General features: G+C 52.4%; 1 protein-coding gene across 1 annotated transcript; it reads left to right on the top strand.

The window, feature by feature from the left end:
- The first annotated feature begins 5,303 nt into the window (after positions 1-5,303).
- Positions 5,304-7,485, top strand: ID2 (inhibitor of DNA binding 2). Its single transcript, XM_074861610.1, has 3 exons — positions 5,304-5,845; positions 6,107-6,171; positions 6,846-7,485. The coding sequence occupies exons 1-2, from the start codon at positions 5,498-5,500 to the stop codon at positions 6,161-6,163; spliced, it is 405 nt and encodes a 134-aa protein (XP_074717711.1). The 5' UTR covers positions 5,304-5,497; the 3' UTR covers positions 6,164-6,171; positions 6,846-7,485.
- Positions 7,486-10,351: the final 2,866 nt, after the last annotated feature.

Below are 10,351 nucleotides of genomic sequence, written 5' to 3'. Positions count from 1 at the left end.
AAGAACACAGAGGGGTTTGGAGTGGGGTGGGTGGAAGCGATGCGCTGCGCACCCCCAGGGCCAAGTGAGGTACCGGGAAGCGAGGGGGAGCGGTGATGCCAGCCCTCCTGCCCCGAGAGGTGCTGCCGGCGGGGCGTGAGGAGCCCTGCCTCGGATAGCACCGGGGTGCCGGGAAGCAGGACTCGTGCTCCCAGCAGCACGGTTGTTCACCGGCACCCCTGGGAGCTGGGGGACGTCGCCCCGCTGCTGCTCCAGGGCTGCCCATGCCGGTGGGGCGCACCAGGGCCCCGCTTCCCAGCCGGTGGTGCACGGCAGCGGTGTCCCACGGGCAGCTCCGCTACACCGGGACCGGGAGCGGGACCGGGGCAGGCACCGGCAGCGTTCACACACGGCAGCACGTGACGGGCGCATGGCAGAGGGCCTGTGGCCACAGCCGCGTCTCTGCGAGCCACCACTGCTGCGCTGGGGACGGGGGGGCGACATGGAGGATCTGAGGCTTGCATGGCTCGGAGCTGAGCACTGAAGCAGGGAAAAGTCGAAATAAAATTAAAAAAAAAAAAAAAAAATCCCTTCCCCCAGGGCAGCTGCAGAGTCCCCTGTAGGCACAATCTGCCCTGAGCATCTGGGCAAGGATGAGGTGGGTGCAAAGTGCACCGGGAGGAAATGTGTCAGCTGCAGCATCTGAGAGCAGCAGAGCAAACTCAGACGGGAAATGAGCTTGCAAAGTGCACCCAACAAGATGATCGCGGGGATAAGTTGCTTCTATGGAAACTGCAGCCCGATGAACCAAAAAACAGTTTGATGGCAAAGTTTTAGCAGGAGCCGGCTCATGCCTGGTTTCAGCTACATTCCCCACCCCCGAAAAAAAAAAAAAAAAAAAAAAAAAAGGAAAAAGCTGCACAATGTGTTTCTTGTTATGGACACACACAAAAAAAATAAAGAAATGGGGACACAGGTTTTTTCCTGTATGGGCTACATCATATTAAGCTGTAAGTTTAGTTCTGGACAAACAATCTCTTGTTGCATCTCTGGGATGGAGGTTAATGAATTCCCACAGATGATGTTGGCCAAACAGTGGTCGGCTTGTGACTTGATTTCCAGCATCATGATGTGAGGGGATCAGTATAGAAAAGCACTTTGAAGGGAAGAGGCTGCCTACAGCAGGATTGTTTCTACAAGCTAATTGTACTGAGTGCAGCTGCACAAAGCTGGATCAACAGTAATAGAAGGCGGCGCAGACTTCCTGACGCCAGCCCCGCAGAGCTCCCACCAACAGCCTGGCAATTCCAGATTGTTTTCCAGACCTTATCTCTCCCCCAAGTTTTTTTTTTTTTTTTCTTTCGCCTTTTTTTTTTTTTAATTTTGTGACCGGAACAAAAGTAACAGGAAAATCCTTTGTGAAAGTAGAAAATGCTGTTACAGATCGGTGCCTTTCGCAGAAGTTGTAACTAAATATTTTGCATGCATTACTCTCTCCCTCCCGCTCAAAAGAAAGAAAAAAAAAAAAAAGCCAACCCCTAAACTTCTAAAACTTCTTTGAATGAATTGGAAACGTGAGGCAAACAAAAGGGACCGGGTAGTTAAAAGCAGCCGGGTTTAGCGAGATATTTCACCTGGGACATTGAAAAGTCCTGTACCAAAACCTATTTGGACACCCCGCTTGGATAGGTTGGATGGTGTCAGTGACTTGGAAACGGGCCAATTTTAACAATTTTTTTTTTTTTGTCTGGTTTGATGGCTTAAATACACGGCAATTAAAACCATTTACATTATTACTAGATGTTTTAGCTAAATTTCATCAGAGGGCTGGGCCAGGGCGGGCGCGGGACCCCAGCGGTCCCTGAGGGGGGGCGGCGGCGCAGCCCCCCTCGTCTGCGGCGCTCAGCGGGAGCCCCGGCCCGCGGGGCCACTGCGTGACCGGGAGCTGCTCTTACAAGACCTTAAAACGCGGGAGGACAGGCAACCTTTACAAACAGCATGATTTTTCCTCACAGAAGATTTTTTTTTTTTTTAAAGGGACGGGGACAGGACAGAAATTCCCCCCTCTCCCCCCGCGCCGCAGCCGGGGCAGCCCGGCGCGCTCCCTCCCGCCCGGGTCGCGGCGGCCCGGCCCCGCGGGGCAGCCCGGCGGGGGGCCAGCGGCGCCGGGATCATTCCCGCGGACGCGGCCCCCACCCCCCCCGTGCGCGATTTTGCCCGTTTTACTCTTTTCTCTACCCTTTCTGCGGGCGCCCCCCCCCCCGTCACATTCCGCTCCCCCCCGCCCCCCCGGCATGGCGGGGCGTCCGGCGGCGGCCCCCGCTGCAGGTGCGCCCGGGAGGGGGAAGCGGGGCCGGGCCGCCGCCTGCCGCCGCCGCGGGCGCAGCCCCGGTCGCCATGGCAGCCGCCTGAGCGGCGCCGCCGGGCCCGGGCGGCGCGGGCGGGGGGGGCGGCGGCGAGGGGCTGATGTCACGGGGCTGGCGCCGCGCAGTCCGGGCCGGCCCCGGGCGCGGGGCGGCGGGGCGGGGCGGAGCGCGGCGCCCGGGGCGCGGGAGGGGGGGTGGGGGGGCGCCCCCGGGGGCGGCCGCGCACCCGCCGCCGCCGCCACCGCGCACCCCATCGCCAGCGCGGGCTGGCGCCGGGCGGCGGGGGCCCCCCACGGCGGGGCGGCCTGCATACCCCCGGAGCGGAGCGGAGCCCCGGGTTTGTGTCTCCCGGCGGCGGGGGGGGTGGGGGGCGGAGGAGAAAGCGGCGCTTTGTGCGTGGCGAGCGGCGGCGGTTTCCTACCAGATGTTTGCAGCGGCGATTCGGGGTTGGGAACCGGCCGTAAAAATCCCGGCTGAAAACAAGAGGCGGGCGCGGGTCCCCGAGGCACCCGCCGCCACACGGGGGGCCCGTCCCCTCCTGGGGCGAGCCCTGAGGTCCTGGGGAGAAGCCACCGAGGGGCGGCTGGCAGCCCCGGTGGTTTCGGCGAGTCCCGCCGGAGCCCCCCCGGCTCCCCGCGCGTCCCCCCGCCGGGGCACGGGCATCGGCGCTGCCGCAGCTGCCGGGATGGTCCGTGCGACATGTGTTGGAGGGCAGGGAGCTTTGGGAGGGGGCGAGCCGGTGCCGAGGCTGCCGGGGTTAAACGAGCGGGGCTGAGGGAATGAAACGTTACGAAAAGACACTCCAGGCGCTTGCCGGGGGGGCGCGGGGCTCGCCTGCTCCCGGGCTGTACTTTCCATGCAGAAAGCGCACAGGACAGGCTTTTGGTGACAGAGAAAATAACCAGGTCAGCCTCTCCTCGCACAACTTTGCTCAGTGTTCTAAAAAGCGAGCTAAGCCCTCAGTATGAAAAACCGAAAGCATTCGCAGAGGGCTCCTCTGCAGAGCCCAGACGGACGCTACTGCTGCGCTGTCCAAGAATGCAAATAACGATGGGAGAAGCATGAACATACTTGTTTACGTTGGCTATTATTACACCAAAAACAGTGTCAAAATTTCTTCCACCGGTGCATCCCTGAGACGGAAACACAAGCACGTCGAAGGACTAAAACCTCTGGCTGCAGATCAAGTACCAGATGCGCTTGAAATTGAGGTTTTAGTGTTGTAAAGGACTGAAGTCGCTCTAAGTGGTGGGTTGAATCGAGTCGTTAATTGACAGGGTGGTTTTTATTATTATTTACTCTCTTCAACTGCACTTGAACAATGTATTTGTCTTGCTATCAGACTGTCGAGATTCACTTTCACCCTTCGCGTTTCACAACGCGTTGAATTGTGTTCCTGTCAGCCTCAGCACCGCCTACAGTCCACCCCCAGAGAAAAGCCCCGGGGCCAACACCCCGGTGTGACAGTCACCAAAATGTCCTGCTAGAGGGGGGCCAACCACCACCGCAGGAATGCCACGTTAATTGGAAAAAACATTGATCCAGCTCTCTGCAGCTTCGTCTCCAAGTGTCCGTAATGTTCCTCCCCCACAGCCCCAACTCCTTTCGCGTAGCTATGCAACAACAGCGCAGATAAATCCAATATTTGTCTGCTTTTAATAGTTATGATTGACAGCACAATCCTCACGGATTTTAGGGATGTATGCCGTTACTACGTTTCTGTTTGCAATGAACACTAACGTATTTGAAACATCCGGGTGGTTATTACAGAATAGCTGCGTTTTGTGTAGAATTTCATTTATATTAATTGTATATACATGTCCACGCTTTCCTAAGTTTAACTTTTCTCAGGTAGTATGTGAAAAGACGGGTGGAAGCTATGTCGATATGTTTACACAGCCGTTAGTATAAGCAAAATACAGAAAAATACAATGGAGCTAAACTTGAAGAAAAAAAAAAAATCAAAGTCACTTCTCCAGCTAAACAAAAAACCCCCAACTTTTTCCTCTGGAATGTTTCTGGAAGATGTTTCATTGGCTGCAACCAAAAGCTGCAAAAAGTACAGCGTGTAGTAAGTATTTGCATTTGTCACCAGAAACAATCTATGCATAATTAATGACAGTTCTGTGTCACAAGCACAGAGAGGGTGCAGATGAGCAGCCTTTCAAGGGCAGTACATGTAAATGCACTTCCAATATGCACGTTGGCTTAATGATGGCCAATTAATAGCATCATCTAAAATAGCCCCGTCCTCTGAAGCAGGGAGCTGACGGTGACACCCGACTCTGTCAGGGCTCTGATGTCCTGTTCTCATCAGGGCAGAAAGTTGTAGTCGGTTTTACAGGTTTATCTTTATTCTTGATGCTTACACCTCTGCTTACAGCCGCAGCGCTCTGCTGCTGACCCGGCCGTTGATTTACGCCGCCGCGTTGTAAAGAGGGACGCGCACAAACCGCCTGCTGTACTGCATAGCCACTCTGAGGAAGGCCCAGCCTCCGCCAGCCCCTCGCTACAGCCACAGCTGGTTGTCCCACGCTCTGCGCCCCTGGCTCTGGCACCGCCAGCCCCCACAGCCGCGGCCCGCTCACCCCGGTCTTCTAACCCGCTGCGCTCCCGCGCCCTTACGGAGAGGGGACCAGCGGGCGGTGGGAGGGGTGCGAGGGGACACGCCGCCCGCCGCCCCAGCGGAGCGGTGGCGGGGCGAGCCCGGGAGCGCCGCCATGGCGCTCCGCTCTCCTCACGGCGCTGCCCGCCCCGGCGGGCCGCGGGCCCCACGCCTTTGTGGCGGGCCGGGCGCCAGCGGGCCGGCCGCCGGCCGCGCACTATTTACTCCCTCAGCTGTGCGGCGCGGCCACGCCCCCTCGCGCGATTGGCTCTCCGGGCGGAAGGCCCGCGCGGCCCCCGCGCTGCCCGCCCCACCAGTGAGGGCGCCCCGGGGTGATGGACGTGCCGGCGGCCGCCAATGGCAGCGAGCGCGGGCTGGGCTCGGCGGCGGCGGTATAAGAGGAGGCCGCGCAGCCCCGCGCCTCAGTGCGAGCTCCGGCAGCGCCCAGAGGGGAGCGCAGCGCCAGCGCCCCGCAGGCTTCCCGTCCCTCTGTCCGTCCGCTCCTTCCTCCGTCCGCTGGAACCGCGCTCTCCGCCCGCCTTCCAGCATGAAAGCCTTCAGCCCGGTGCGGTCCGTCAGGAAAAGCGGCCTCTCGGAGCACAACCTGGGCATCTCCCGGAGCAAAACCCCCGTGGATGACCCCATGAGCCTGCTGTACAACATGAACGACTGCTACTCCAAGCTGAAGGAGCTGGTGCCCAGCATCCCGCAGAACAAGAAAGTGAGCAAGATGGAAATCCTGCAGCACGTTATCGACTACATCCTGGACCTGCAGATCGCCTTGGACTCGCACCCCAGCATCGTCAGCCTCCACCACCAGAGACCCGGGCAAAACCCTTCCTCCAGAACTCCTCTGACCACCCTCAACACAGACATCAGCATCCTCTCGCTACAGGTAAATGCTTTCCCCGAGCCCCCCGGCTCTCCGCTGACCCAGAGAGGGGAGTTTCAGTCGGTGTTAGACAGGTGTCTTTCACGCAGGGCGCGGTGGTCGCCGAGGGGACCGCGGTAGCTGAACCGGCCACCCCTGCCCGCGGGCGGGTCTGCAGCCAGGCGTGCCACGCGTGAGCGCTTCGTGACCTAGGACAGGTTTTCCCCTGCTTCCCCGGGGGCTCGGGCACCTCACCCTTACCCTTGTGTTGTTTTCTCCTCGCAGGCGTCCGAGTTCCCCTCAGAGCTCATGTCAAGCGACAGCAAAGCACTTTGTGGCTGAATGAAACGGTGAGTGCAGTGCATCTTATTTCTAAACTTTTAAAAAAGTGCCTCCCCGGGGAAACAGGAGGCGTGATGGCTATTTCTAAAAATCGGTTCTAAAAGTTGATTAGGAGATGCCTTTATAATCAGTAAGAAATTAGATTAATAACTGACTCTTAAAGTCCAAAGTGTATTTTGTTGCTAAGGTTCATTAAGCAGCACAGGCTGCTCTGATACTACTCGCTGCTTAATGCAAATTCTCTCGCTATCTGTTCTTGGAGTCTTAACTTCCTGGGCCAAAGTGACTGATAAAGTTGGGAATCTTGGCACAATTCCTTAAATTCTGTGATGTGGGATTGTCTGCGCTATCAGTTAAATAAGTGACTGCTTTTAATCAAATAATTGCTGTAAGAAGCAGACTGGCGCCTCTGAGCATTGCACTTACAGAGATCTAAATAGCGATTGGACTGACAATCCTCTTTCTACCCTTTCCCTTGAGTGTATGTTATTTTAATGTTCAATTTGTGCTCTTGAGAGCTAGTGTGTGAGCGTGTATGTGTTGCATCTGGACGCCAGGGTTTGCCCAATCTCTGAGTGTTTGGTTAAATGTTCAAACTGTGGCTTCCTCTCTGGCGCCAGTCTGTCCGGATCTCTGCCCTGTTAGCATTCTCCTAAATATGCCTCTTTTCAATCTCTTGCAGGTGTTCCACTGATGAGATTTTTTTTTTGCACAAGAAAATGTCTACAAGGATTTTTTTTTTTGAGGTGCTGAATTTATTTTTCAGCTGTATCTGGAGGGGGAAAATCCACATTAACTAAAAGGACCTTTTAAAATTAATAAAGAAGAAAAAAAGTCAAGATTGATCTTTATCCCCACCCCATTCTTCAACTTGGACTGAACCTAGTTATTTATGAAGAGACTCTTAAATAACCCTTTCCCTAGTCGGAAGGCTTCCTTTATATACTATTCCCAACGTGGGGAGCGAAACAAAAATCTCACAAGGAGTTGCCCATTTTAAAGCAGACTTTGCCTTTTTTTTCCAAAGGTGGAGCGTGAGTACCAGAAGGATCCAGTGTTCAGTTTTTTAGGAAAGTCTGTGGTCAGAAATTACCTTTTTGACACAAACCTAGGACTGAATGCTGTGTATATATTTATATATAAATATATATATATGAGTGAAACCTTGTGAACTCTTTAATTAGAGTTTTCTTGTATAGTGGCAGAAATTTACATTTCTGCAAAAAGTGTAATGATGTACTTAATCATGCTAAACTTTTTATAAAAGTTTAGTTGTAAACTTAACCCTTTTTATACAAAATAAATCAAGTGTGTTTATTGAACTGATTGCTTGCTTTGTTCTTTGGGGACCAACTGTTTGCTGGCTTTGATTTGTGTTGTGGTTTTGTTTTTTTTTTAAATACTTATACATTCTGTTATGACTTTACCAAGTAAAAATTCAAATATGTAGAGAATATAAAGAATAAAATTACCTGAAGTGAATAATAATTCTTGTAACTTGGAAAATCTTATTTGAGTGTATATGATAAACTTCGAGTGATCTGCCTGTAAACAGTGTGAAAGGAACTAGAAAAGGAATTTATTACAGAGGGGATGCTATTGACAAAGTGTTTGGAAACATACAAAAGCAGTTAATCCTGAGACATTCCCATGGAGTATTGCCTTTTTTTTTCTCCCATCCCTATGGATGATTCAGTTCTCAGTAGTAATGGCCCAGATCTGTTAATTTGTGTTTAGAATAATCACTCAGAATTCAGGGTTGTGGGTGGGTGTTAGTCCCCCAACTATAACATTTCTCCAAAAAGGCTTTGAATGTGAGAGTTGGTGATGCGTTAACATGGGATCTAGAATGATGAAGTGACTGTTGCCTTTCCACACTGGAATTTTCATGCTTCCATGCAATATTTCAATGAAATGGGGTTTCTAATCAGTTGCAGCAGCTTCTCTGTATGACTAAGATACTGAGAATTGAGCTAAATCGCTCTTGTGTTACTGATTAAACTTTGGCTGCTCCTAAAGGGACTCTTTCTCCATAAGAATTAAATTAAGTTTGAAATGGGAGTCTAAATTCCTGAAAGCCAGTAACAGTTTGTCTTTTGCCCTCAGAAGCTATGCGCTATCCCCTACTTATCCAAGGGACACTCACTGTACCCTCTGAGTCCACTAGCTACCACTGTTCATTAGTTCTGGTTAGTTGTCGGAAGACAGTGGATGTGGGAACTGTGCCTTAGCAGATGACGTTCTAATTTAAGCTCACTTATAAACTTGCCTGAAATGGGAAATGAAGTTTTTGAGTCCTACATACGAATGGAAGAGAATCACTTGCACTGGGAATGAAGGAAACTTCCCCGATGCTTGGGGTAAGTCCAGCGCCCCGGCTTTGGGCCTGTGGGAGCGCGTTTAGGGGTTCTGTGCTCTGGGGGCTCCCGGAGTGAAAGGCAGGAACCTCACCTGGGGCCAGGAACACTTCACCAGCAACGGGGTGGTGCTCGGGGGCAGCGGCAGCTGCCTCGCCTTGCCCTTGACACCAAATCCCCTCCCGTAGGCTGGGAAAGAGCCAGTTCTGCTCTCTTAATGCAGAAGCAGCCCCTCCCTGAGGATCAGAGCCATCAGAAGGCGAGAAGCGTTAGCAGAAGCCGGGACGGGGAGGGGGGACACGCGGGACAGAGCTGATCTACCGTTTCTCACCATGCCCCCCCCCCCCAAGCCTGCGGAGATTAAGGAAATCTCTCCAAGCAGCACACGCTGGCTGTGCCTCCTGTGGCCAAACCTCGCTACTGTCTCAGCACCCAGAGCGCACGGATTGTTCCAACTTCGTGCAATGAACGTTTAACCCTGACAGCGAGCAGTAAAATATTTCATCACCGCAAATCAGCACGCCTCAGTCCCTAAAATACCCCTTCTCGTGTATATTTTACCTAACTCTGAACAGTAGCAGATCTGAGGTTTTAATCACAGTATTGAGCTCTTCGTCCTTCCAAACCAGTAACGATCGAGCATAATCACCACCCGCTTTCTCCCTCAAAACTAATTTTTCACCCTATTGTTCATTTTAGGGTGAGACCACAGTAACTTTAACCCCACAGCTCAGTTCATGAAATTAAAGAGCTGCAACAGTCAGATCATTGCAATTATTTTAAGATCGACCCCTTCAGAAACTAAGGCACTTGCACTTTGATATTTTTAAGCTACAGGATGATTAACACACTTGTAGAATGAAACGAATTTCCTTATCATGCATAGCCAAAAGAGAAATTCACAATTTACAAGGCGTGGGGAGCTGAGTAGAAAAACAAACAAACACGCTTTTAAAAATGTAAATTAAGAAAGGAAAATTTTTCTCCTCTTTCAGGATTAACTAATTCGTCTCAACAATGCATTCCTACGATCAGAACTAGGGGCTTAAGGTAGGTGCTCTATTTAGGGATTCACTCTTTGGTCTGGTTCTTAAGATTTTGTCATTCAAAGAGAAACAGCCAAGGTCAAAGCTGAGTGCCCAAAGCTTTAACACTCATTCTTGAAATTTCCTTGAAGATGTGGGATTTCTTTGTTCTATAGCATTGTCACTGTCTCTCCAGAATACAGCAGAAAAATCTGTGAAATTTTCACCACTTTCCCTGGCCCATTTACTCTGTCTCTGAACACAATTGTTACCAACAGTCCTGTTAACTGACTGGCTGAACACAGTAGATCGAGAGGACCCGTACTCAGCTGCATGATAGCAGAAGAGTTTTGGCAACAATCATACTTAAACACTGTAAAATCTTTTCGCGTAGGCCATGCATAAAAGTTGCAAATGCAAATGGACACTTCCCCACAAGGAAGAAAAAAAAAAAAAGGATCCAACAAGAGATTGAAGAGGATTCTCCCCTCTAGAAGAGAGGTTTCCAAACCTGGCTTTGCTTGTGTATTGCCCTTAACAACACGTGGACCAGCCCAAGCCATGAATGTGCCCTGAAACGTCTCATCGGGAATTTCAGGCAACATCTTGGTATTATAAAGGATGTAGCGGGCTGCTGGTGACAGGAGTCCAGAAATGATGCGTGTCACACACATGGCTGGTGGGAGCGCGTCCCTCCAGCCTCCCCGCAGGTAAGGGAAGCGCCGAGCGCAGACGGCTGGCTGTTCCTCGCCCTCCCCTGGGAGGACGGCGCCGTGTCTGCTCACCCCAAATATTCACGAGCCACT

The sequence above is a fragment of the Strix uralensis genome, chromosome 3, assembly GCF_047716275.1.
Source record: "Strix uralensis isolate ZFMK-TIS-50842 chromosome 3, bStrUra1, whole genome shotgun sequence".
In the NCBI taxonomy this organism is placed as follows: domain Eukaryota; kingdom Metazoa; phylum Chordata; class Aves; order Strigiformes; family Strigidae; genus Strix; species Strix uralensis.
This window is presented reverse-complemented; position numbering and strand designations above follow the sequence as displayed.